At 48.1% G+C, this 27,823-nt stretch overlaps 1 protein-coding gene across 3 annotated transcripts in view; it reads left to right on the top strand.

The window, feature by feature from the left end:
• The first annotated feature begins 316 nt into the window (after positions 1 to 316).
• Positions 317 to 27,823, top strand: part of ACVR1 (activin A receptor type 1) — a 48,422-nt gene continuing 20,915 nt past the window's right edge. The window contains exon 1 of one of the 3 annotated variants that reach the window (XM_032114522.1): positions 317 to 402. Coding sequence is in view for 1 of the 3 variants with exons in the window: in XM_032114520.1 (XP_031970411.1) it covers positions 5,965 to 5,975 (11 nt within the window). In the remaining 2 variants the exon portion in view is untranslated. Of the gene's footprint in view, positions 403 to 5,760; positions 5,976 to 16,950; positions 17,184 to 27,823 lie in introns of those variants that run through there. The other 2 variants (XM_032114520.1, XM_032114523.1) reach the window with 2 other exon arrangements.

The raw sequence follows: 27,823 nt of genomic DNA, 5'->3' as shown, positions 1-27,823 counted from the left end.
CTGGCTGCCCCGATGCTTTTGGCCCCTCATTCCCTGTGGGTCGGGACGGGATTTCAGCTCCCCCCGCCCCCGAACCCTCCGCGCCCGCGGCGCTGCCCGAGCGGCGCTCCCACACCCCGCAGCGCCGGCAGGCGGCGCTCGCCGGGGCGCGCGGGCGGAAGTGACGCGCTGCCATTGCCGGTGCGGGCGCTGCCCCGCCCGCGCTCCTTTGTCAGCGGAGTCGCCGCCGCCCGCGGCCGCCCCCGGCCCCGCCGGCCCGAGCGGGGCAGCGCCGCCGCACCGGGCAGCTCCGTCCGGCCGGCCCGAGCGGGGCAGCGCCGCCGCACCGGGCAGCTCCGTCCGGCCGGCCTGAGCGGGGCAGCGCCGCCGCACCGGGCAGCTCCGTCCCGTCGGCCCGAGCGGGTGAGTCCCCATCCCCGGAACAGGTCGGCCTCGCCGCCCCGGGAAGGTTCGCTGTCCCGGGGGTCCCCGTGCCCGAGTGGGGGACGCACAGAGGCCCCGCGGTGCCGCGGGCGTGTTCGGGGGGTGCGACATCGCTGCGGTGTCGCGGGGAGGGCAGGGCTGGGGCTTTCCCTTTTCTCTGCTTTTTATTAACTTGTGGTGGTTTTGGCTGGGGTAGAGTTAATTTTCTTCGCGGTGGCAACCGTGGGGCTGCGTGGAGCTTGCCCGGGTGGGAGGTGCGGAGTGCTGCCGGAGCGCAGTGAGCTCCCCGTGGATGTGCTGGCACTACCCACGTCAATACGCTGAGAGTCCGTGGTTTGCTGGGGATAAGAAAGCTCCAGGTCAAAGTCCCTGGTGCCAGTTCATCTGCTAAAGGTGACGCCTTTGCAGGTTGCCAGAGCCGCTGGTGCGGGAGACAGCGAGTTCTGAGCCCCCCGGTTATCCGCAGCCCGCCCGCCCTGGGCTCCGCGGGGGAAGGAAAGGGGGCAGGTTGTGGCCTGGCTTCTTGCGGGACTCTGGCTGGACAGGGAGCACGGTCCTGGAGCAGAAAGGCGCTCTCAGCCCGCTCAGGTGTGCGTGTTAACCTGGAGGCTCTAAACCCACACACTGGTCTGTGAAATCTGGGCCATGAATATAGTAGGGGAAGCTGCCCAGTCAGTCTTTCCAACTCCGTCTATACAAAAAGACTAAAATAATTTGTTTCTAGCAGTACTTTTACATTAATTGTGACGAAACCACTTTGTTTTCTAGTAGTTGAGAGAGCAGTTCATCTTCAGCAGGTTCTCAAAGAGTTGGGGTTCATGTAGGTGTGCTGGAGGCACCAGTGCCTCAGGATGATGTTACTGATGGGAACTTCCAGGTTCTGGACTGAGCTGCAGAACTGGCACGTTTGTACAAACCCACTTTTTAAAACGATGCATTGATCTCTCAGAAGAGAACAGATTCATTTTCCAAATCTCATATGTTTTTATGGTCTGCATTGAAGCCCATCTCAGCTTCTCCTTTAAGAAGACTCCTGTGGCTATAGCAGTTTGCTGTGGGCAATGACAAGTCTATTTTTAAACCTTCACTTTTCTTTTGTTTCCTGTAATACGATCTTTGCTATGATCCTTATACTCATCTTCAGAGGGATGGTGGTGACCTGGAATGCAGCAGGCACTTTGCAAATACTCTCCGAGCTCTGTCCTTGAAGGGCTGGAGCTGTTTGAAGAGTGCTGGGGTGCCTTGCAATTGAAATGGGAAAGCTGGAGTCCTGGCTGTGGAGAGCTCTCAAGTGCAGGGCTGGGGCCTTTGATGGCCGAAACTTTTTTTTTTTTTGAGAAGGTGTTAGAGATCTGTTTTAAGGGAACAAAAAGTTCCTGTATGCACTCTGCTCTCCCCAGGAGGTGTTAAGTGTGTGCCGTGGTTTCAGAGGTTTGCCTTCCCTCAGGATTTGTTTGCTGGGATAAGACCTGCATTCCTCTGATTCAGGGGTCGGGTATGTGCTCCTTGCCCAGTGGCACAGGACTCGGGAGTAGTTCCTAACTGTAAATCTCTGCCTGTTTGTCTCCCCACTGAGTGAGAGGTGTATTTTGTTCTGTCTTCATTTTGGGACAAACTTTAAGGTCTGTTGCTGTGACTTAGTTCACCCCTCAACCTTCTCAGTTTGTAAATAATCAGCTCTTACAGGCCTAAATCATGGTTAGGACAGAATTATGCCAGGTGAGGCTGTTATTTAAATGAAACAACTTGAGGGGAAAAACCCCCATTATATAGTTTTACTTTTAAGTCTTATAATGTGTCTCAAAGTTTCAAGCTGGGGAAGGGAAATCCTACTGACCTGGTGTTGATGATGTTTCCAGAGGTGCTGCCGACATTCTCTGTCTAAGTTCCACTGCCCAGGAACTGTTGCTAACTGGGTTTTTTTATGATTTATTTATTAGGAAATAAATTTAGAAAACTATTTATTAGGAAAATACTTGAGTAGCAGAGCTGTTGAGTTTGTTGCCTTATGTTTATACTCTGTAGGGAATAGGATGGCTGTGTTAGTTACTGACAAAAGAACTGGTGAAGCCCCGGATAGTGTGTGCAGAGGTTCAGCCTCGCCCTCCATGGGCACCACTCATAAAGTGATTTTGGCCATACTGTGTTCCTGGGGCTTGCAATTCAACACACTTTGAGACGTAAGAGTTTTATTGTATGCCTTAGTAGCTGAAGATTTGATATTCTGGTGATTGTTCACACTCTTCTCTTAACACGTATGAAGTTGGTTGCATTTTTTCTGCTGAGGTGACCTGCTAAAGATCACCTCTAACACTGAGCAGAAGGATCCTTTTGCAGGAGAATGCAAGTGTGTAGAGGAGCTGAGGTGAAAGGGGAGGGCTAAATATAGCCATTTCCTGCAGAACTTATCTGCTTTTGAGGCTGGTTTTCCAAATGGAACTGGTGTCTTCCAAGCCCTCAGTGAGGGTAGGAAGAGAACATGGGCGGGGATAAGAACACCCGTGGGGTGTTGTGGGTGGGTTGTGTTTGTGGTTTTTGTTTTTTCCAGCCAGCTGGTACTCTGAAGTCATGCTTAAATTTAATGAAAGCCCGATGCTAAAATAGGATCTAGGGACAGCCGTTGTGAAATAATTAGGCACCCGTTCAGCCCTTCTTGTCCCTGCCAAAAAAAAGCTACTTGAATTCATTTACATTCTTGGTATTAGAACTCTCAAATGGCATCTTGATACCTGCTCTACTGTGTATAAACAGGTTAAAAACTTGTCCCACTTCACCTGTGCAACTCTCAGGAGCTACAGCAGATTGCAGTGGTGGTATTGAACATGGGTGATTTCTGAGTGCCTCTGTGTATGAGGGTTCATGGATGTCACAGAGGTGGGTGGCAGGCTGGCCTCAGCCAGGGTGTGCACGTGGATTAGGGGATGGATTAGTTACTTTAGGATCTGAGGGTAGTCAAGACTGAGACAGTTTAAGAGCATCTTAGTTACAGAGATATCTGATGCTGTCAAAATCCTCACCTTTTGAGCACTGCTGTAGACAAGTTCTGTGGCCACACGTTGGGGGTGTAAGGCTTTTATGTCATGTACATACCTGTACTTATCTGTAAAAATCAGGAATGATGGTGTTTTCCAGCAGTGTTGGAAAGCTGAATTCACATGTCTGTGAAAACTGTTTTGGGATCACAAATTTATAAAATGTAGACTACGAAATGTATGGAGTTCCATGGAAATGCTTTCAAGAAGTTCCTTTTTTTTTCACTATGTTTGCAGCCAAAACATGGTTTCAGAGTAATGCTTTCAAAAGCGTGGAAGTGCAGACCAATAACAGTAAGTGATTGTAGTGCAATAGTTTTCTGTGTTACGTTGGACCATGAGTTTGCACGTGACCCAGTCTCAGGTGATGGCAGTCCCTTCCTTAACGTGTGGTCTTCTGGTGCTGTGTGTGCACAGTGCTCACAGGTTCCTGTTTCAGAGTGATTTGCATCTGTAGATTGAGGTTGTTCGGAACACACTCCCAAAATTCTCCTCTGGTAAGAAGACCCAGAGAGAACGAACTGCAGTTATAAAGTAGCATTGAAGCACACCTTTGCCATGAACATGAGATGCCGTTTTCTGGAAGGAACGTGAGGAGTGTGCCTGTGCTCCTAGTGAAACAAGCACACTCCTTTATGTGGGAGAAAGCAGCACTGCAGTTCAGAAGTGCTGGTGTTCTTCACTGGCAGTTCAGATACTCGCCTTCCCCTGGAAGGCCAATCTGCTCCTGAGTAGTCAACATCAGGTGCTGGATCACAGTCCGCCAGGTAGTGTAGATCCCTCTTTAACAGGGCTCTTTTGATGTGCTCTTGCCTTTCATGCAGTGCCTCACCTTGTTTGCTGCCCCAGTGCTGGCCGTGCCCGTCACTCTGCAGCGTGGTGGCAGTGCCCGGTTGTGCCTGGCAGTGTGCTGGGGCCAGGGCTCTGGGACACAGGATTCTGCCAGCTCTGGTGAGAACATGCTTTGCATTCCTTGTGCCTGCAAACTAGTGTGCCACCAGTGCTGAAACACCTAACAAGCCCCCCAGATCAAGGTCACTTATCTCAAGGGATGGAGTTCTGTTTGAATGCAAAGGCATTGTAAGTGCCTAAGCAATTGGGATAATCAGTGTCCTTCAGCTCCACAGTTTCTTCAAGCTTGGGACCTGTTTTAGGTTTACATGAGGTTGGCTCAGCCTAGTTTTGCAAGGCTGTGTAAGGTGGTGTGTAAATAAACTGACTTGCTAAGGGGAGAAATGCTTTAAAGGAAATAGTGTAGAGGTCTTAAAGTCACAATTGACATGAGTAAATTGGAAGTGATGATCCTAGGTAATTTCTTATTATGCAATAAATGGTGAATACTGGGTGTAATCAATTGTCAGCAGCTTTAAAATTAAAACCAATAGTTTTTGTGTGGTGCCTTTTTAAGCTATAGACTGACTGTGGTGGGACATTCAGGAGACTTTTTTAAGGTACAGTTGGATCTGTTGGTAGGCCTGTGGGAGACCAGTAAATGCAGTGATTCAGATGCAGTTTTGGGCTTGGGAATTTACCTCTGACTGGGAAGTGTGGGGTAGGGCGCAGAGGAGGGTGGAAGAATGCCCCTTTTATGCTGTGTCCTTACGCTTCTTCCTGAGCATCTGCTCCTGGCCTCTTCTGGAGTCAGGTTATTGCTGGTTAGGCGTGTGTGTTGTTGGTGTGCAGGGGCAGTTCCATGGTTCTCGCCCCCAGAAGTCCTGTTGTCACTGCATCTCCCCTTCTGAAACGCTCCTGGCAGGGTCAGGCCAAGTCACTGTTCCCTGCCTGTGATGCTACTGGAAAGATGCATCCGGAAGTGTGTGGAGCTTGTTGTAGAGCAGCTCCAGTCTGCTTTAGGGAAAGGAAGGCTCTGGCTTTGTTAAGAGAAGCTTATTAAAGTGAAGACCACCAGTTTGGTGATTGTCCAAGGCTGCCTTTGGAGTTGTTTGTGTAGTCTGAAATGACCAAGATGGAGATAGAAGATGGTGAGGTGGAACACCAAAAGCTGTTATCTGGGCCTTTTTACAGAAGACGTGTTGCTGCAACACTTAACCTTCTGTCCTGAGTGCCTGGAATGTTCCTTCTCAGCATGCTGAAGCCACAGATCATCCTGTTAAATGGAAGCTGGTAGGAGGACTTGTTCCTTGTCTTACAGAGCAGTTGTGGTGAGCTGTGCTCGCTGGAGGTCGGGACTTTCTTGTTCTGACTGCAAACCTTACCTCTGCTAATGAGCTGCAGAAGAGAGGCCAACAAACACCTCTTCTAATTGCAGGTCTGCTGTTTGCCTGGCAAGGATCCTGTGACAGCAGGAGCGGGCTGGCAGCCTTCGCCAGCAGCCTTTGGCTTCGTGGATCGCTTGGAGGCTAGAAGTGGCTTCCCTTTGAAGTCCTGGAAGCTGCTGATCCCTGCTTTCAGGAGTCGGTGTGCCTCAGCAGGCTCCTCCTGGGGTTTCTGGCTCAGTGGTTTGAGGCACTTGGGGCTGTGGTTGCACAAACCTTTTCACCAGCTACTAATGGCAGGCCAGTAAGTAGTCCTGCTTCTCCTTCTCCATGTGCTGTTCTTTTTCCTGTTCTGGCATCTCTGACCATGTGATGCACTGGATAAGGCATTCATTTGGTTAAAACTTAGTCTGCCTTTGCCAGGTTACTTCTAACCTGGGTTAATTCCCAGGTTTTTTTCTTGTGCTGGTGCTAAGGAGGGATTTCTGAGGGTATGAGTGGCTGAGCAGACACACGGGACTGTGAGCTGCCTTGGTGTGTTTGTGAAGGCTGTTGCCTTGCTTGAGTGCACCCTGTGTATTTGGTGTGCCTCGGCCTGGTGGACCTGCTGTGGTCCACTCCCCAGGGAGAGTTCCTGCAGGTTTCCTTGCTGCTGGCTTGCTCTTGGCTATTGCCGTGACACCAGGACGTGCTCAGACACACATTTTTGGCAGTCCCACATGCCTGCCTGCCCTCCCTTCTCTGCAGGATGGTGACCAGCAGTGGCCAGCCTGTCCCCCAAGCTGCCATGCATGGGGCCAGAGCTGCCTGGGCTGCTCAGCCTGCCAGGGTGGGTGACGTCCTACACTGTCAGGTGCTGTGGAATGGGAGGTAGAAGAGATGAGACTGAAATCTCCCTAGGAACAAATGTAAAATTAAACAAAATGCGTGTTTGTATTAGTCAGCCTAAACCAGACTGTGCTATTTAGGGCTCTCCATTGCAATAAACTTGCCTCTTGTATTTGTGTGGGAGGACTGCAACAATTAAAGTAATTTTAAGGCTGAATCTTAAAAGAGAAAACAAAATGAAAAGATAATGGTTTGGTTTAAGAGAATATTAATTGTATCATATTACATTATAATACTCTTATATTAGAGAAAAGATAGGTGATATGCTGCAGGTTGGTTATTGGTAAAAGCCATGTCCATATTGCACATTAAAACTTTTCTTGACTTCATAAGGAGTAATATTTTTTTTATTTTTTAAAAGCCATTAAATTGCAGCCTTTACTGCTGCTGGAGAGTAAACTGCCTGCTGCAGCTGCAGTTGTGGGTAGCAGCCTGCTAAAACATCAACTTTGATGGCATGGGCTGGGTAAATCCCAGGCTGGAGTGATAAACAACACAGAGAATAAAAATTTTCCATTCCCCAGAAGTTGCTGAATAGAACTTAAAGACTAACTGGCGCAAAAGATAAAAAGATATAAAAGTATGTGCACAGGATGATAAATGTGAGTGGAACCAGTGGGAAAAAAAAGAGAAGAAAAGGACTATTCCAGCTGATTTCAGTATCAGGAGGATGATTTGGCAGTGGAGTTTATGGCAGTTAATCTTGTAGTATTACAGTGTGCTACTCCTTATTTTCTGTTCTCAGAACAAAAATGTGCAACTCGTAGTGCACCAGTCTGAGTGTTAAATTAACTAATTCCTATCTCCTTGGGCGTGGAATTAGAATAAGTTGTGCATTTAAAAAAAGAAGGCTATTTTTAATTTGACTTCTAAATACTGGCTCAAGTTAAATGGTAAGAAAGAGCATTTGAGATGTACCCTTAGCACATGAAAAAAGTGCTGATCCTTGTGAATTTAAAAAACACCCACAACAGAATGGAGGGGGTGGGTGCTCTTGGTGGTTGTGATTACAATAGAAAAATAAATATTTGGAAAACGTAGGAAATTCTTTTCTGGACATTCATTCTTACATATTGAGCATTGATCTAAGTAACTTTTATTCCACTTGACCTTTATTTTTGGACTGAGTTGCAAAACCTGTCTAGATCGTGGGTCTAAATGTAGCGATGATGATGAAAATTGCCATGCAAGCACCTTTTTGCTCCACCCATTTTCCTTGGGGGTGACTAGGTGTGTATGTGGTGTGGGACCATCTCTGCTTATCTTTTGATTCGAGAGCTGTCCTCCCTGCCAGAGGTAGCACGGGATCTTACTTTGATGTCTTGTTCCCCTCTCAGGCAGAGCCCTTTAGCTCAGTTGGGCAGCGCGTTGTGCCCAGACCAGCTCGCAAACGCCCGTCTGTGAGAGCCGAGGTACATCTTTGTGGTTAGGATGAAGGTTGAATCGTTTGAGTATTGGCTGTCCTCCAATTTCTTTGCATAATTTGAACCCGTGTCTGCCCAGAAAGAAACATTCAAGTTATTTCAAGTCACTGGTATAGAAGAAAAAGCTCCACCTAAAAGGCTGCTCAGCAACGTGGGCTGTGTTGCCCCCACCTCAAATCCCCACGTCGTGCGCTGCGAAGGCGTGGCTGGGAGGTGGCTGGTGGCTTCTTTGGTCTGTTCTCATGGATCCTGCCCTTGGCTTTTGCTGTTGAGCCTGTGCACTTCTTAAATTCTTGAACAACTCCTTGGCATGGCTTTTGCTCTCTCACATTAGTTGGTTGCCAGTTGGGCCTTTACAAATGTGCCAGAAATGCCACGTAGACATTTCTGTGTGTGTTTGTGGACCTGGCATGTTTGCATCAGCCTCCAGTAGAGAATAATCTGAGTAACATGTCCCAGCTTGCCTAAACAATTGGATGTTTTTTCTGTCTTGGTGTAGGTATTTTACACATTTGTAAGACTCATGTCATACCTCTAAAGCAAACCTGGGCATGGTTGTTCTGCAAAACCTGTTCTAAAATCTAAACCTATTTATTCCCTTCCCTCCATACTGCTTCCTTTATGACACAAGTAATATTTTGAAGAATGAGTGAATCAATATGACTGTTCCTAAATTACGGAAATAAAAACCTAAGCACCATCAGAAGTCTGAAAGAAATACGGTATTTCCATGCTTGATGCAAAAGTGGCATGTTTTAATGACTTTGACTTTTTTTGGAAAAGTCTTTGACTTCATCTTTTTGGTTGGGATTTGATCCTGGACATTGTTAGACATTCAAAGAAAATATGTATTGGACTTTCATGTGGAACAGTGTCCAGGATTTTGGGGGAACTTTGTCTTGTTTCTCCATTAGGAAAGCCAAAATGCCATGCAGTGAGGAGCCACAGCAACAAACTGGGTTTTGAAGCTCGATTTTCTTACACAGTTCCTGGAATCTCTGGTGAGGAATTGGGGTTCCTGAGGCTTCAATGCAGTTTTTATGCCTTCTGTAACAAAGGATCTGTGAGGAGTAAAACCTAATTTATTTCCAGTCTGGAGATTTGTAAAACTTTGACATGCATCCCAATTATAATTATGTTGGTTTAGTTCCCGAAGTGGACGCTCTTTATTCTAAAAGAGGCCCTCCTGTGTGCAACCAGGAATATCGAAGACCCTGAAGTGTTAGCGTTTGAATGGCTTTGGCTTAGCTTTAAAGTAAATATCTACTGTATATGGAGCTCTGGGGAGTGGACTAAAGCAAATGGAAAAGGTGAATTAATGGGAAGTTGTTCCTCAAGGCTGGGTCCATAGAGCCACAGCACAGCAACACAGCGGCAGATGGAGGCAGAAGAAAGGCATTTTGAGAGCTTGCTTGTGTTTTGAGTCTGATGTGAAGTAGGTGCAATTCAGAGGCTGCTGTTCCTCTGCACGGGGTTCTGTTGTCATTGTTCTTGCTCTGCAGCATCTGTGGCTGGAGCAAATCTCCTGCGAGTGCCTGCACTGCTTCTGCAAGGAATAGTGAGGACCATTCCTGGCAGCTTTGGAAAGACTGCAGTGTTTGTCTCCTGGTACTTGATGGTTCTTTTGAGACCTGAGTGAAAACATCAACAGGTTCCCTTCTTGAAGACAGAGATTCACAGTTTTTCCTGTCTGTGATGGAAACCTGGAAAGAGGAGCATGTGCACTTCTTCAGGGCTGTGTGTGCCACAGACTGAGCAAAACAAATTGGCAAACCCTTGTTTTTCTGGGGAGGGAAGGAGCCTCACTCATAGCTTTTGGCTGCCTCCTGGTAGGAATTCATGTGCTTGTGAACTGAAAGTGGCCCTGGCACTGGGGCTGCAGGGTTTATGGGGTGAAGAGCCCCTGTGCTGGGAGTGAAGGTGGTCTCTGCTGTTGGGTCTCCTAAAGGAGAGTTCTGGAGAGCCAAGAGAGTGTTTGGCCCCCATTACAAGTAACTGGGGGGTTGGTGTTAAAGAGGGATGCTCGGGGATGCCTTGTGGGATTCAGGCGTCACTGTCAGAGGAGGGAGTGGCCGAGGGCCAGGCATGTGGCAGTGTCTCTAACAGAGTATGTTATTGCTTGTCAGCTGGTAATTGGTGCTGTTCGCCTCTGCACACACTTCGTGTTCTGGGAATATGGATAAAACAGTGGGAAACATGTCAGTGAGGTCTTAGGTGGGCTGCCTTGTTCTGGTGACCACAGCTCACTGGTTGCTGTGGTGTCCTGGCATTGTGGTAAGGTCCTTGCTGGCAAGTCAGGAGAAATGTGGCAGCAAAAGATTGCTATGTTTGGCTTGGGATGGCCTTGCCTGAGAAGTTCTCAGTAGCACATGTGATGTCTCACAGGGTGGGGACTGTGGTTTTTAGCAGCTTTTCCTTGGTAGGAAGCACAAGGGCTCTGCTCCTGGAGTGGAGAGGCTGGAGACCACAGTCCTTTGTTGGGCTGTGCTGGCCAGGACCCTCCTCAGGGGGGTCTTTGGGGTCCCCTAGAGGAGTATGGCTCAGGCAGCAGAAAGTGAGTGTGTGTAGAAAAGGTTCTTTCTGAAACGCTGGCCAGTGTGAACATGAAGGGAATTGAACCCACACCAAAGTCACAAACAGCAGTGACCCACAGGCTGTAAATGAAGTCTCTTAGGGGTTGGTGTGCCAGCAGTGGGAAAGAATACCAAATGTGGGGTTTTTTTGCTCAAAGTTCTGAAATATTCTTCCAAAAATCTTAGGGCTTTTTTGACATGATTGATCTTGTTTCAGTCCCACAGGTGTGTTTGGTTAGATGTGAATGAGGGATTCTTCTGCACCTGAGTTCATAATGGCATATTAATTAAAAAATGAATGTTGGACAAGCCAAAAACACTTGCATGTCATAATTGTTTGAAAGATGTCTGTAAGTGTGTTAGCTGACTGCTTTGTGCAGCTTGCAGGTTTTACCCAAATTGTACTTAGGACCACAGCTGAAGGAAGAAAGTGCTTGATGTGTTACCTTCTTTGTGGGAGATAATTATGGGTCAAGAGGCCACAGCAGGTACTGTATCAAGAAGCAAACCAAGGCTAAAGGAAATAGGCTTGTATGGCCAGTATGAGTTAGAGCTGAGCACAAAGGTGGGTTTTCTGGTGCTATATTTGGTCAGTTTCCTGAGACACCAAGGAAATATTTGAGCATCTGATCTTAAAGGGAGATTCTGTTGATTCTCTGATCTTGAAAGGCCACTTTCTTACAAAACAAACAAACAAAAAGCCCACAAAGAACATGTCTTCCCTGTTAAAGTGATTTAAAATGTTTAAATACAGTAAAGGAACATAGTAAATATTTTTCGTGTAGAACATGCAAAAAAATAACGTGATTTTATTCTGAATTAAGAACTAGCAAGCTAAAACTTAGACCTTTTTGGAAAGATTTGAAGAAGCAATGAGATTTGCATTGCTGAGCTGACCCTGCCCTGAAGGTCCTGCAGAAACAGGTGTCACCTTCGGGGTTGTGCGTCTGGAGTATGAAAGTTAAAGTTAAAATTACTTTAAATGGCTGAACTGTTTTGGGTTTAATTTAATCTGTGTTTTTTATTTACTTGTTTTTCATAAAAACCCACAGTAAATGCTAAATGAAGTTGGTTAAATGCTCATCCCAGCTGCATCATGAGGAGGGTTTAAAGGTGACTGAACACTCCCTCCCAGTCTAACATGTCAGAGATTTGTAAAGAGTGTTTCAGATCTTCCACGCTGTCACAGTAGTGTGTGGGCTGGTGGGGGCCGTCCACTGGGACTCCCAAAAGCAGCAAAGCTGATGCCTGAGCTGAGAAGCAGGGTGGTCTTGTCTCCCCCTGCCCAGGTCACCCAGACAAGCTCACCTGGCTGGCTTAGTCCAGGGCAGTTCTGGAGCTGCAGGTCCTGTGTCCTTGGGCTGGTAATTGGGCCTTAGTGGCAAAAGGTGTTGATAATTTTTCTTGCATGATTAGCACAGTCAGGTTGCTGTAAGCCTGTTTTCCAATTAAAAATAAACTTTAAAGTATTGTATTTATAAGAGTGAATAATCAAAACAAATGTATCCTTTTCCATAAAAAATGGGGACCTGAGTTCCTGGGTGTTGGAGTAGAGGGATGGAGAGGGAAATGGTCTTTAAAGCCTGTATTTAGTTAGTATTAATTTGTGTTCAACAGCAATTAAACCTTTCTTAGAAAAGAACAAAAATAAGTACAAAGTCAGATCTAAAATTGGTTATTTAAATTGTACTCAACTTCCTAACTTAAATCACCTTGATCAACTTGGAAGCATTTAAATACACACCAAAACCTGAAATGAATATTCTACCTGAACAAATGTAAAATGCTGTTTTAAAAATTTCAGAAAACCATGTAAAATTCCAAATGTGTGGGTTGTGTTTTTTTGTTTGTTTGTTTTTGTTTGTTTAAAACCTTTAATTTCGAGTCATTATGCTCACACAATTACTCAGTTGGGTTTATTTTGCATTTCTGTAGCTATTTTTTTCCTGGTAGTAGTCTGAAGAAACTTCTATCCCAAGTACATCCCAGCTCAAGTGGAGCGAAATCCTCCATGTAGTGCTGGAGTTGGTCAGTGTGGTGTTCCTTGCTGGGAGCAGCTTGTGCAGCCTGGCTGGATTTTCAGGTGGCCAGGGATTGCTTTCTCCCAGGGAGCCGTGCAGACCTGCAGAGAGCTCTGGCTTGTCCAGCCCTCCCTAGAATTGCTAGTTTGGCAACTCTGCCCCTGGGAAGTTTACCGCGGAATTATTTTGAAGCTGTTTGATTTCTTTGCAGCCCTGCTGTGGGAACTCAGTGGTTTTGGGTTTGCTTGTTCTGCCTGCTCTCAGCTGGTGCTGCTGGTACCTCTGTCATGGTGCAGTGACATCTCAGGCCTTTGCATGGTTGACAACAGAGCTGTTCAAACATCTCCTGCCCTCTCCTCCTCGCCTGGAGGTAGGGGCACTGAGGCTGTGTTGGTATGGTCAAATACAGACCATGGAGCAGAGCCTTTGCTTGGAATTTGTGTTCCCAGCAGTTTGCAGGTGAGACCTGCCTTGTGCTCCAGGCTTACCTGTGGTGCCAAAGGAGCCTGTCTGCCTCTGGTTGTGTGGAGGTGGGACAGTGGCAGGACTCCAGAGCAAGGGAGCAGAGTGCTGCAGGGACATGTGGGGTTTATTGCTGCTGGAGGAGCTAATGTACAGTTGCAGGTCCAAAAACAGGTGTCCCTCTGAGCAGCTGTGGGTGAGGAGTCATCTCTTAGCAGAGTTCTTGGCTAAAGCTCAGTTGTTAGTAGTAGGGTTTCTTGCAGCAGTGTGTTTGTATCAGTAGGTCAGTGTTAACTGGTGTCCAGCAACCCTTGTCTTCCCCAAATGATCACTTTGAGGCACTTGGAGTGAGTGGAAATGATCATGGTGTTAAGAAGGGGAACAGAAAAAGAGAAGAAATCAAAGAGCTTTTCTTGGTTAAAGTAGTTTTGCCATGTAACTTGTGTAGGTAGCTACACTTTGGTTTCCTGCATGGTCCATGAAATGGATATTGGGAGAATGCTGCTGCAGTGCTCTTTGAATCCAGGGACATCCTGGCACTTGGAGTGAGTGGAAATGATCATGGTGTTAAGAAGGGGAACAGAAAAAGAGAAGAAATCAAAGAGCTTTTCTTGGTTAAAGTAGTTTTGCCATGTAACTTGTGTAGGTAGCTACACTTTGGTTTCCTGCATGGTCCATGAAATGGATATTGGGAGAATGCTGCTGCAGTGCTCTTTGAATCCAGGGACATCCTAGGCAGAGCAGATTTTGTTTGACTGCATAAATGTCTCTTCATGAGAAACAAACCCGACCAACAACCAAGTTCACACAATAGCTCACTGGTTTTAACTTCAATCTCTGCTAGCCCAGATTGTGATTATCCTTGCTCTGGGAAGCCATGAGGAATGTTAGATGATCTGTCCTGAAAATGGTGGGAGGGACACAGGGGAAGTCCTTGCTGCCAGACCACAGTGGGACAGTTCAGCCCAAAGCTCTGGTACAAAGGAACTCAGTCTTGTCCATGTTTGTGGTGTATGTTCCCAGACAAAGGGCTGTGCAGATCAGTAGGGGTGACTTCTGTTTTTACTAGCTCATACGGTCAAGTGAGTTCATATTATTCAGTCAGTTCTGGGGGTTTTGGAGATGATTTAGTAATTCCTGTTTTTTTCAGCCAACTGACAGAAAAATAATGTATTAAAAGCATTGATAATTCATTTATTCAGCTTAGATCTGCTTGTTTGCTGGCAGTGTTCAGCTTCCTTTGGAGTATCTGGCTGCTGCAGGGTAGGCTGGGGACCCACGGAGACAGGGGCTGGGCGGGCCAAGTGTCACTGCTGCTGACTACCATTGCTGTGAGTTAATCCTGCTTTTCAGAGGGGAAATGGCTAATACGTGAGTAGGTGCCTTGTGAACAAGCAACAGCTGGGTGCAAAGCAAAAATCTGCTAAAACATGACTAATTTTTGAGTGTTGCATAGAGTTTTTGTCTGTATTCAGCAGCAAATTACCATTTGAGCTTATGCTGCTGTTGCTTCGCTGGAGCTGGCATGAGCTGTGTGTTTGAATTGATGGTCATTGCTATGAGACTGTCAAAGCATTGATACAATGTGGGGGTTGGCTCCCTGTTCTTCCACTTGCAACATGGCTGATTCCGTTCACCGAGAACTCTTTTAATTGGGCTCCACTCTGTGTTATGTTAAAACTCTGATGCTAGACACAGAAACCTGTGACACTTGTTTTGTTTGTTCTTGAAAACATACACTTCATTCTGCTTTGGCCATTCAGATTGGTTTTATGTGATTGTCAGCCGAAAATAATACTCCAATTGGCAGCAGCATGGCAGCTTCCTGCAGCCCGGGATCAGCAGGGGGGTAACTCATCCAGGGGGGCTGGGAAATGAAAATTCCTGCTCTGAGAGCATTTGTTGCTTAGCAAGAGGCATCGTGGCCTTGGGAAGGGCTGGCCCAGCACCTAGGCTGGCCTTGGCAGGCAGCTCCACATGCTGGGTGGTGGGTGCTCCGGGACAGCGGAGCCGGGCCATTCTGGAGAACGTCTTGGCCACCATGGGCTGTCCCTGAGTGCCCAGCTGTGCTGGGAGCTGGGCTGGAGGCCAGCTGTGGGTGAGGCTGGGAGCACCGGCCGCTGGGGCAGAGGCGGCACACGCGGAGGAGAGGAGAGCTTTGGTGGTGAGCCTGGAGTGTGTAACTGCAGTGGGATGGCTGGTTAGAAAATAACCAGTAGTCATGACTTCTGTTAATTAACTACTAAGAGTTAAATAAATGTTGTTGGAAAAACTGGTCTGTGTTTATTTGGCACGTCTCTCTCCAGCCGAGGCTGGTGCTAGTTGGTACACGCTCCACTGCTGAGCCTGTCTGCAGCGTGGTTTTATGTTTTCCATCTGTATTGATTTTCATGATTCATTGACCATGATCTAAGCAAAAAGCACACTTAAATGACACTGAAGACAGCTGTCTGTTGAAGTGGGACCTTTATGTAGTCTGAAATGGCGCCAGGTTTTTCTTCCATTACTTTATCAAGTAACACACACCAGTAATATTCTTTGTTTAATTTCCTTTTCTAGGTCACTGGTATGTCACCTCTCTTTTGTGTAAGGAGAAGATGGTAAATTCTTACTCTAAACTTTCCTATCGGTTTTGCTCCTGTTATTTTTCTGATAATCCTTTGAGGTTATTCTGAAATGGAAGGGGCCTTACATTGTATTTGGGAGTCTCTCCAAAGGACTCAGTTCTTCTTTCTTCTCCCTGTGAAGCTGTTTTGGAAGGTACATGTGGGAAGTTTGGATAAAAGCAGAAACATACAAAGCTTGGGAAGCTGATGTGTAGCTTTTTCCAGTTATAATCTGTCTCTCTTTGTATGGCAAGCTGAAGTTCCAGATGTTGTTTTGGCTTGGAGATAATGGATAGGGGAAAAATAAGCATTCTTAATGTTAACAGAGTCAGCCTGTCTGGATCTGAGCTGACAGGAAAAGGGAGAGATAAAACCTTCATTAATGGTGTATGCACTGCTGAAGAGCCAGGGCGGCTGTCCCTGGAAAGCAGTCCCAGATTGGCAGTGCCCAGTGCCAGCTGTGGGAGCCGACAGCTGCCGGGCTGGGGCCACACCGTGACACGGATCGTTGACTTCTGTGGGGGGCAGCGGGCTTGGTTCAGGTGTGCAACCCCCCTCTTCCTGTTAAAAGTTAATTCTTACCCGCCCTTGCTTCATGCCCCCAACACCCCTCTTGGTGCCCTGCTTACCCTCAGCAGCTGCCTGTGGGTTTTGGGGGATGCAGAGCTGAGGTGAAGGGCTGTCGGTCAAACATGCTTTTGGGGTCAGGTGGCTCCATGGCTCTTACCCACACTGGGCCTCTGTCTTGGAGCACCAGTGGATTTTTTGAAGCTTGTCCTCACCAGGAACTCCATTTATTGTGAGTTGCAGCGTGGTTTGGGCATGTGTGTGCTGGATTTCTTCTGGAGGAGACTAAGCTGCAAGCTCTGTTCCTGTTGTATAGCAGATGTGCTCCGTCCTGAAATGTGGGCGTCAAGTTCTCAGCCTCTTCTGGGCAGCTTGGAGCCATATGTGGTAGCACCTTCCAGTGAGGGGACCAAGCTCAATCCACTCTGAAGTAAGAGTGCTGAAATGCATGTTAGGAGTACATGTGGTGGCCAGAAAAGGGATTTCCTGGGTTAGTCCGTAGGTTATATGTATAATAGTCTGTCCATTTTCTGTGTTATATTAAATACATAAATATACTGTGTCCTGTGTCTCTCTCATACCTGTTCCTCCTGTCAGGTTTATTTCTAATATGTATGAGCAGATTATTTTTAATTAATCGCTGCAATTCTGTGACTTCCTCCTTAATCTTTCCTTTCTTTCCTTTTTCATTGTTGAGTCTAGGAAGTAGCAGTTTCCGGCCAATGGCCTGTCCCCACGCCTGTCTTCCCCCACGGGGCATAGAGTCCTTCAGGGCTTTCTGGCCTCGGAGAGCAGTTCTGGTGAGGATGCTCAGTTCACTTCCCTTACTACTGTAAAGCTGAAAGGGAGAATAGTGCTGACGTTGGCTCATCTGAGGGACAGAGGAGCTGAGCTGCTGCAATCCTTCTGCTACCTGAAGTCTTGGCTGTTTGCTGCTTAGAATTGGGATAAACTTGTCCTCATCAGCTTGTGTAAGTAATTGGAACGAGGGTCTGGGTGGGAGGGAGGGAGGGAGGGGAGCTGCCTTGTGTTGGTGTAGTGGAGTAAGGGATCCTTGGAGCATGTACAGTATTGGCCAGCTGGACGTGCGTGTCAGCATAGGCCAGGATTGGAATGGTTTAACCCTTTTTGGCCTTGTTTTTGCCTCAGAAGTGGGAGTACGTGCCTGGAGCTGGCTGGCTGGCTGACCAGCTGTGATCGTGTATGCATTGCCTGATGCTCCAGAAAAACTGTCCTTAGAAATCCCATTGGACTGGGCTGTGCAAGACACGTCAGAATCAAGGGCCTGTTGCATGTTTGGTGGAGGAAGATGCAGAAGGGGAATCTGGGTGTGGGAGACTGCTGCTGCCTACCTTTGTGCTGCTCACATTCCTCACTCGGGCCTGCAGGCAGCAGTGGGGTGTCTTGCTCATGTGGTTCATGACTCAAGCCAAGCCCAGATGTTTTCATGCCTGGTCTGGCCTATTTTCTGAGAATAAACTTGGATGCCTCAGTCCATTTTATTGTGGTTTTCTTAGTGTCTAGTCCACCTGAAGTTAAGATGATTTCTGGCCTAATTGCATGCTCACAGGCAGACATGGCAGCTTCTGCTTTCTCTCTGCAGCTGTGCTCCTGCTAACTTCAGAGGACTCACAATTAGAGCCATGCTGGTGAGAACCTGGGGTAGGGTTTTGATGCTGCTTTTTTTTTTGAGTGGAAAGTTTTAGAGCATGAAACCCAGAAGAGTCTGTCTTATGGCCAGGAGATGAGTGAAAATGCTGAAGGTTTCTGTGAGGTCAGATGTGGCCCTGTTGACCAACCTGGCTTTCCATTTCTATGGAGCAGTGAGTGGTAGGGACATGGAAACCTTTTTGTACTGACTGTTGAACCGTTCCTTTAGCATTATCTGGCTGACAGGTTGATGACAGTTACTATCCAGAGTATCCAAACTTTATTTCCTCATGCCTTTGACAGTGCTTTAGTGCTTTTTGACCCTTTGTAGGAACAGTTTGTATAGCAGGTTATTTGTGGGAAGTAAATGCACTCCTTTAACTTGAGTTTTCCTCTGAGGAAAATGGCTTGATGTTGTTGGAAAAAGATTGGGATGGTCACTTGCTCTGTGTGAACAAGTGCTGCCTTGTGTCCTATTCAGAATGATCTCTTGCTCCATCACAGCCCATGAATGAGGAGGGCTGTTGGCCCAAAGCATATTTGTGTGCTTCCTGTGTTCAGGAGCAGTTGGTGAAGGTTATCTTTGACTCACTGTCCTCAGTGTGTTACATTCACAGTCATGGCTGGATCCTCTATGTGGAGATGTTGGACCTTGGAAATAGCCAGTGGATATATGTCATGAGCTCGCTGGAATCATGAGTGTGGCCTTGTTCCCAACTGGGGGATAGGTGTGTTGCTCTTGAGCAGTCTGTTCAGAGCTCCAAAGCCAGACTGGTCCCAAAAGAGAGCTTTAGCTTTCATTGTGCTTCACATCTGCAGCTGAGTGTATGTGAGGTCAGCCTTGGGAATTTAGCTGCTAAATAGGGATGAGACTGGCTGCTTTTGGCTTCTGCAGCAGCAATTAAACCAAAAGTCTGTGGAACGGTTTTCTGAAGATCTGCAAGTACAGTTGGGTTTGGCAAGGCCACATGAGATGCATGAGTTTGACAGTATACAGCTAAATAGGTGGAAAGGGAATACTTGAAACAGCTCTGGAAAGAAGTGTCAGAATTGTGTATAATTGGGATGAATTCGGTGTTCGGAGAGGTGACAAGGTGCCTGATGATGGGACTGAGGGATGCATAGCAGGCAGTGATGGACATCAGCTAGGACTGTGATGGGGAGCTCCCATACCAGGAGGGACACAAGGGTTTGCCTGGTAGACGCAGCTGTAACAGCAACTGAGGAATGCCAGGACAAAGTGATCTGTAAAGGTCTTGAGCTGTTTTAGCACACAGGCTTGAATTTTAGATGGATCAGTGTCACTGGTGAGACTGCCACAGGTAAGATCTGAGAGGAACAGAGACCTGTGGTGGAGGCTGTGGTACCTTATGAAGCCTCAGGTGAGAAGGGGGGACGGCTTGCAGGATGCTTTGAGGGAGCTGGAGCACAGAAAAGAGAGGATCATGGTGGAGGGAGAGAACAGGGTAAAGCTGTGGTGTGAGGTTAGCACTGAGGTTAATGTTGCTGATGTTGGAGGAACAGAAATACCACTGAATAGTTCAAGGATGGAGAAAAGCCTCAACTGATCTTCACCTTACTACCTTCTTCAAGTCAGCTTTGGGTTGTGTTCCCCTTAACAACGAGTGCCCCTCAGTGTTGTTTCTGGATTTCATGAGGCTCTGTACATCCCTGCTCCTGAGTGTCCCATTTGCACAGTGCTAGTGGGAGACGGGAGGCTGTGGAGTACCAGGCCTTAGTAGGACCTGGTTTGTTTGTATCTTGGATTTAAGAACAGAATAATGTGTCTCTGTCCTGTCCAAACAGGCAAGACCAAACTGTAGAGCAGTACTGCTAAAATTCTGGGGTGGTTTAGTATATATAATCTCTGAAGATTTGACTTTCTCATGCAGCAGGGTGTTTACTTCTTCTTGGGACTGCTAATTGCATTCAGTTTTCTGGACTCCAGAGTAATAGCTAATGAAATGCTCTGCTGAGAGGAAATACTGTTTCATGACTCGTGCTTATGGAGTGTCAGGAACTTCTGTTCTCAGTCTGATTGCTCTGTAAATGTTGGTTGATTTTCTTAGGCTGGCTGAGGCTAGGAGCAGTTAAGCTGTAAGTGGGGTGCAGAATGAACACCTGACTTTTCTATGTCCCTTAACCTTTCCGACTTTGTAGCAGCCCATCACTCCTGAAGAATGCCGCTCTAATCCCAGTGTAATCCCTGAGCAGTGAGCCAGAGGTGTGAAGCCAGGCTATCCTATCTCTCCTCGGTACCCCTGCCATGGTACTGTGTTCCTCTGTGTCTCTCCTGCTCCTGTCCTCCTCAGGTTTATAGATTTATATATGTACACAAATACATATATATTTATAGTATTTCCAGCTTTGATGGTTTTATTTTAACTAGTGGCTGTGTTTGCTGTGTCATGCTGCCGTTGTATTATTCTGCCAATGCAATGAAATTGATTAAAAAAACCAAGCTTTGGCTGATTTTTATCAAAATCCCCCAAACTGCACTCAGGGCAAGGTGCTTGGGTTAAAGGACAGAAGTAGAATATTCTTGTGGTGATGACTCTGTGAAAATAACTCTGGAGGTTCAGATTTACCCAGGGTAAATCTGCAAAATCTCGCTGGGATTATTGATGTGCAAATGAGGGTCCTCACTGGAGTGAAATATCAACACAACTGAGGGGTCACCTGGAGAGTGCTGTGGCTGAGGAAGCTTCCAGCAGCGTCTTCACCTCACTCAGAGTTTGGCTTTGAGTGATCTGGCCTGATATCATCAGGGACCGTGAATAAAAAGCATTTGCACCTCTCTAGGTCCCTGCATGTGTGAAAACACACTGAGACAGTAGAGAGACGATGACATTGTTATCTTGCAGCAGGGCTTGCCCCAGTGAGAGATGGTCTCTAAAAGCTGTGCACATTATCAGACCCAGGCTTCTCTGCAAGCCAGAATAAAGAAATGAGTACTTAAAATTTGTGTAAAGAAAAACAGGGGCAATCAGGAAAAACCCCCAAACAGCTTTTTAAAGGAAAAATTAAGATTTTTATTGGTGACAGCCAAGCCAAAGATTTGTTTTTGAAAATGTTTGTTTTGGTTGGCTGGAGTGTTCTGCAGAAACTCCGAACAGGCAAGCTGTGTAATATTTAACTAGTTACTAAAAAGCATTCGAAAATGATTAGCAGTCAGTGATCTCATTTAGACTGTGAGTTCAACTGTCTCGGTTTCTCGTTGAGATTATAATGCACCTCTCCAGCAAAGTGATGTTTGTTTGGAGAGCAGGGGGCGATGCAGGCCCGGTGGGTTCCTGGGGGCTGGCACTGTGTTTAGCAGGGGTGATGCAGGCTCTGTGGGTTCCCGGGGGCTGGCACTGTGTTTAGCAGGGGTGATGCAGGCTCTGTGGGTTCCCGGGGGCTGGCACTGTGTTTAGCAGGGGTGATGCAGGCTCTGTGGGTTCCCGGGGGCTGGCACTGTGTTTAGCAGGGGTGATGCAGGCTCTGTGGGTTCCCGGGGGCTGGCACTGTGTTTAGCAGGGGTGATGCAGGCTCTGTGGGTTCCCGGGGGCTGGCACTGTGTTTAGCAGGGGTGATGCAGGCTCTGTGGGTTCCCGGGGGCTGGCACTGTGTTTAGCAGGGGTGATGCAGGCTCTGTGGGTTCCCGGGGGCTGGCCCTGTGTTTTCACTGCGGGCTGGGGGCTGCTGGGGCAGGAGCTGCTCGGGCCATGACAGTGCGCTGGGGCTGCGCCTGGATGGGCTCTGCGGTGCCCTGCGCTGGTCCCCAGGGGCTGCCAAACCAAATCCCAGTGACACTGACTGGTGCCGTATCAGACTGTGCCCTTGCTGTGCACATGGGAGTGGGGCTGAGTGTTTGTGCCCATCCTCCTTGTTCTCCCCCTGTCAGGACAGACCAAGATACAAGAGGAGCAGTGTGTGATGGGCAATCCTGAAATGCCTGCAAGTTTTGTGTTTCTCCCTGAGCTCCTTCATCACACACTGCACAGATAACATCTGGAATAAACGCAGTAGTGCTGGTTGGAGGAAAGCAGGCCAAGGCTTGGAGAGGTAGGCTTTGAGTAAGTTAAAAGTAAGTCACTGTTACTGTGTGCATTTTGGGTTTGTGTGGTTATTTTAATCTTTTTTTCCTAAACTATTCAGGAACAGCTTTTACAGGCAATTCCTGATAATCTCTCAGGTGAAAATATTTGTGTTTTGGGACTTACTCGTAGCTGCTGGATAAATCCAGGTGTTCTGTTTGGATAGAGTTTGTATCTTCATTTGCAGTTCTGTGTTGAGATGTGAGAGTCTACTGTCTTTGGAGAGAGAACCATTCCAGGGGAAAAGTGCCATGTCTGGCAGCAGGATGTGCAGGGGTGCTTTGCTTGCCTCCTAAGCCCCAGGTCTCAGCACAGATGAAGTCACCAGATGTTGATGGGGATTTTCCTCACTTTGTGGGCATCTAGAATGGCCTTGGCAGAGTGGTATTCAGGGTTGTCTATAGTTATGACTTGTGTCTGGCAGGGAAAGTGTCTAAGGAGCTTTGCAGCTGTGCAGTGGAGTCTTTTTCCTGGTAGTTACAGAATGCAGTGTTCCCCTCTGATAGGAGCTGTCTGTGTGCCATGTAAGAATACCTGTACAGCAAGGAAATGTGTAGCATAATAAAATAACACCTTTGTTTATATGTGAGATACGTGAGAAGCCACAGTAATTCATGTGTAAGTGTCTTGAGCAGATACCTGTGCAGTGCCTTGGGCACGTTCGTGTAAGGTGAAACCTGAACCTGAGCATTCCCTTGAGTGGCTCATGGACCTGCAAACCCCTACGTGTTCATTGTGTGCTGCTTCTCTGCACGTGTGGAATTGCACACTTTACTTTCCAGGTGCTCCCAGCAGTGGCATGGTCAGTGAACCATAGATAGTGACATTGTGAATGAGGGCTTTTTAAGGGATGTTGCTGTATGCAGGCTCTGCAGGGGAAAGCTGTTCCATGGGGCAATGCTAATCCTTGATAGTTGCATTCTGGTGAATTTATTTACCCCACAAGGCAACAAATGATATGGAAATACACATGCGGCTTCAAAGGTACTGGGAAGTTGCAGATCAATATAAAAGTATCTGTGCTTGCTTCATTGTTTGAGTAAGCCATCTGTCAGTGGGTTGCCTAAGACCCCTGTACTGATGCAATATCTCCACACAGCCTGAGCTTCCACCATGGGGCAAGAGCCTTCTGTGTTCTGTCTCCTGCAGCCACAGGGAGGTTCTGCTGCCCACATGGAAACACTGAATGGTTTGTGTTGGAAAAGCCGTCTAAGATCATGAAGTCAAACCATTCTTCCAGCACTGCCAAGGCCACCACTAATCCAATGTGCCACATCCACACAGCTTTTAAATCCCTCCAGGGGTGGGGACTCCACCACTGCCCTGGACAGTGCCAGGCAGCCTGTGCCAAGGCTGGACAACCCTTTCCATGAAGGAATTTTCCCCAGTATCCAACCTGAGCCTCCCCTGGCACATCTTGATGCCATTTCCTCTTGTCCTGTCCCTGTTCCCTGGGAGCAGATCCCAATGCTCCCTGGCTACCCCCTCCTGTCAGGGAGTTGTGCAGAGCTAGAAGGTCCCCCCTGAGCCTCCTTTTCTCCATGCTGGATTCCCCCAGCTCCCTCAGCCACTCTTGGTGCTCCAGTCCCTTCCCTGGACACACTCCAGCCTCTCAGTGTCTTTCTCATTGAGCGGGTCCCAGAACTGCCTCCAGGATTGCAGGTGCCTCAGCAGAGCCAGTACAGGGGATAGGCACTGCTCTGGTCCTGCTGGTCACACTATGGCTGATACAAGCCAGGTGCCCTTGGCCTTGCCCACCTGAGCACACCTTGGCTCATGTTCAGCTGCTTTCACCAGCACTCCCAGGGCCTTTCCCAGGTTTCCAGCTGCTCTGGCCCAGCATGGAGCACTGCCTGGGGTGACCCCAGTTTGGGACTCAGCACTCTGTCTGGTTGAATAGACCATTGGCTCCAGCCCATATACAAGTTCAGAAGTCCCCCTGCTCCCCAGTTGCCCTGCATGGGGAAGCTGTCTAATTACTTTTGGTGTTTTCTGTGCTACTTGTGCATGCTGGGCCTTCAGCTGGTCTGCTTGTTCCCCAGGGGTTGCATGAGAGCCCCTGCCCTCCCCTCTGTTAAAGGAGAGGCTGTGTGTGATTGTGCCTTCCCCACACTGCTCAGGAAGGGGTTGATGCTGCTTCTGGCTCACTCCTTTCCCTAGTAAAGGCTTTTTTCTTTCTGGGATAAGTGGTTGTGTTGTCCTGTATTGTCATGTGTCTGTTCCCCCCACTCTGTCACTGTGAGCCTCTTGTCCCATGCCAGGCCATTCCTGCAGTTGGTGTGTCAGCTGGAGCTGTGGGCTCCAGCACGGGCGGCACATGGACCTGTACTTGTATGTGCCAGGAGGGAGAGCGAGCAGGGGTTTATTTTTATATGTGACGCTCGTGCTTTGCTACCTCTTCCTTATAAGAACCCAGGGGTTGGCGCTTTATGAACCTGTCAGAGTTACTGACCAGGAGAAATGTCCAGGACACTTTACACTGTGTAGTTGCCTTCTGTGTGGTGGTTTTATTCTTAGTCAGCAGTGCTGTGATTTTGCTTTGTATGCAAGGACAGAAGAGCCAGTATCCCATCCTTTGCACTCTCCGTGTTTGCGGTCACTTGAATCTGAGACATTTGGTCTTTCTGGGTGGCACTTTGGCACATTTTTGGCGCTGTGATATGTGGATGTGTGCCTTGTGCATTTGCAGGTGGGTACCAAATGGAGTTGGTGGCTGACTTCCATTTTCTGAATTCTGGCAACCAAGTTTAGATAATAAGAAAGGACTGCCCAAGGTTGTTGCTCTCCGATGAAAGGAATGCCTTTGTGGGGCTGCTTGGGGATTGCATCGCCTTTGTGTGAGCTTCAATTAAAGAGCAAGCTGTGAATTACTGCTTTTAAATGCACATTTCTCCTTCTGAAGACACAGCTGTTGATGAATTCAGCTCGTGTGTGGCTGTTGTGGATAGCACAACTGTGATCCAGTATTATGGATGTTTTCTTTTGATAGGAATCTGGTGAGGTACATGCAAAATATGTACAGCCCTTGGGCTCTTGGCAGGGGGCCACTGGGACTGTCAGCGATATCTGGGTGCTTCTGATCTCATCTGGAAAGTCTGAGCTGCTCTTATGGTTCATGTTCCCATGTCTGTGTCATATGGAGATGAAATGCAACCTGAAGGTTCTGCACTAATGGGCTCACTCTGTCTGGCGCGGTCTGTGCTCAGTGGTGGCACTGGGGACTAAAGGCCATTTCCCAACAGCCGGTGCCTGTAGGGGTCCTTGTGGTGTTTCGGGTTGTCTGAACTGGTTCTTCTCTCCCCTGTGGCTTTTTGCTGCTGCTGTCCCGACAGTCCCAGTACAGAACTTCACCCCACATTGCTGTGAGGCCATACAGGAACAATTTGGCAGGACACAGACAGTTTTCTTAGGAAGAAAAGAGAGAGCAACATTAGCTGTGAAAGTGGAACAGGCATTGGGGTTTCAGGGTGGATTTTGCAGTCTTGGGACTTTATGACTACAAACCATAAGGATTCTATCGACTCTGTTACCTAAGCCAGTTGTGTGTCTGTGCTATGTTGGGTGTCTTCACCAAGTGTTACATCTGTCTTGTGCTTGGTTTATTGCTCATTTGGGCTTCCAAAGCCAGTTTAAGGGACTCCTTCAGAATCCAAAGCTGCCCTTGGTGCAGATGCTGGCCTGCCCAGGAGCCAGGGTCCCTTCTTTGCCTGCACCACATGGCAGGTTTGTTTGGAAATCTGGGAGCTGCCACTTTGAAAGAGAGTTTTCCATCGATAGCAAGTTCTGGTTTTCCAGTGATAATGTGCTTTTGCAGGAGGAAGTTAAACCCAAATGATCCACTTTGCCCTGTATGTGGCTGAAGCTCAGACACAGTGTCTGGCCTCCAGCTCTGCCCTGTGGTACCCAGTACTGCTGCATATGGAGTATGGCATGGGATGCTGGGATCCCTGTCTCTGTGGGTATGGAGTGTGGCACACTGGGATCCCTGCATCGCTGTGTGTGGAGCGTGTCCTGGAGCCCTGGGATCGCTGATCCCTGTATGCTGAGCGCTGGGATCCCTGCCCATGTTCCCAATGCCCTCTAGTGGCTCTTGCCGCTGTGCTGCGGTTCCATAGGGCACGGCCAGCAGCTCCAGTCAAACAGCAAACATCCTTTTGTTTAGAAAGGAAAATACCTTTTGTGTATTTTTTGCTGGTTGCTTGTTAATTCCTCTTTATTTATCTGGGTTTAATCCCAACCCTTCCTTTGGGAAAAAAGTTCTTGTGAATTCAAACACTAGATAGTAACTGGATATCTCATGGACCTTTAAATCCATAGGAATTTTCTGTGGGGATTTATTAAAGAATGTTTTGTTCCTTACATTAAAATGTGTATTTTCTTTCTCTCTAAACAAGCAGTAACTGGAAGGAGTGTGCTTGCCGATGTCACTAGAACCAGACTTTGGTGCTTATCTATGTGCATTAATTGCTTTGAAAAAGTAATTTTTTTTAAGCAGTGGGAACAACACCTTTGAACTCATGTTCTCAAATAACTTTTTGAGGGAAAATTAGTATTTTGTAAGGGTCAGAGTCTCCCTCCCAGCTCCTTCCTTCCTCCAGTCTCCCACCGCAGCTGGCCCAGTTGAGGTGGTGTGGCTGGGCCATGCTGAGGGCTGTGAGCCCCTGCCAAAGCCCCAGAGTGTCCTGGCCTGCAGGGACGTGGTGCAGGCTTTGGGCTGGCGCTGAGGACGCGTGGGTGGGTGTGTTATAGGTCTTCTGTGCACAGCTGTGCACAAGCTCTTCTCAGCAACAGCAGACAAGGTATTCTTTGAGGCTTTTTGGAAAACGAATGACTGCAAGAGCAGTTTCATAGAAGCAGGGTTTAAATTGAAGTATCGGGCTTTTTCCTCGGGAGGACCATGCATGCTGTGGAATGCATAAAATCTGTTAAAAGTCCAGTATGTTTTGTTTGCCTCTTTGTGGGGGCATGGGTCTGACTTCCATCCTCATCCTCATCCTCCCTCTGAGAAATACAGGGCAGGGGCTTGTGTGTACAAACATACTTGTGTATATTTGTTTCTTTATTTTCGGGAACTCAAACTGCTTGAAAAGACACCAGATAAGTACATGCAACTGCAGAGTTTTCCCAGTGTTTGGACGGCTGTGTGCTTCCTGTATCTCCAGTCCCGGCACTGTAGCCAGCTGCCCATTCGTGTGCTCAGCCTCCTTTCCTGGGAGAGCGGCGCTGGGCTCGCTGCAGGGCCCTCGTGCTCTCCCCCAGCCGGCTCTGGCAGGAGAAGGGCTGGAGCGCCAAGGGCGGATGCCCTGGTGAGGGAGGTCGTGGCGTGTGGGGTCTCAGGGCCGCCCTGCGTGTCGCAGAGGTGCGACGCCTCCCACCAGCACCAAACAACCCATGCTGGTTTGAACTGGGCCCCAAGGCTGCAGCCCTGAGTTACCTGCGGAGGAGCTGGCTATGCCTGAGCAGCTGCTGGTGCTGCTAGTTAACCTCTGAACCTGCCCAGCAATGTTAAACTCAGTTTTTGCCTTTTTAAAGCGCCTTTTCCTCGAGCTGGGTGTCCCTGCTGTCTGAAAGGCTCTCCTGGGGGACCTGTCCCTGCTGGGGTCCCTGGAGCGCTCCCCCCGCTCCCATCCGTGCAGCGCCTGGGGTGGCTTTGGGTCTTTGAACTGTCAGTGTGTGGAAAGAGAGCGCAGGTCCCAGGAGCCACCTTTGTCCAGGCTTGCTGAGTTGGCAGGCCCAGGGCCAGGAAGGGGCTGCTCCGGGCTGTTGTGCCGAGGGCAGCGTGCGGAGGGGGCCGACACCACCCTGCCTTGGGAGCAGCGCACCCCTTTGAGCTGACCTGGAGCATTGAGCCGCTAGTGGTTCTTTGGGATAGCTCTCCTCTG

Source organism: Corvus moneduloides, chromosome 7 (genome assembly GCF_009650955.1).
Source record: "Corvus moneduloides isolate bCorMon1 chromosome 7, bCorMon1.pri, whole genome shotgun sequence".
In the NCBI taxonomy this organism is placed as follows: Eukaryota; Metazoa; Chordata; class Aves; order Passeriformes; family Corvidae; genus Corvus; species Corvus moneduloides.
This window is presented reverse-complemented; position numbering and strand designations above follow the sequence as displayed.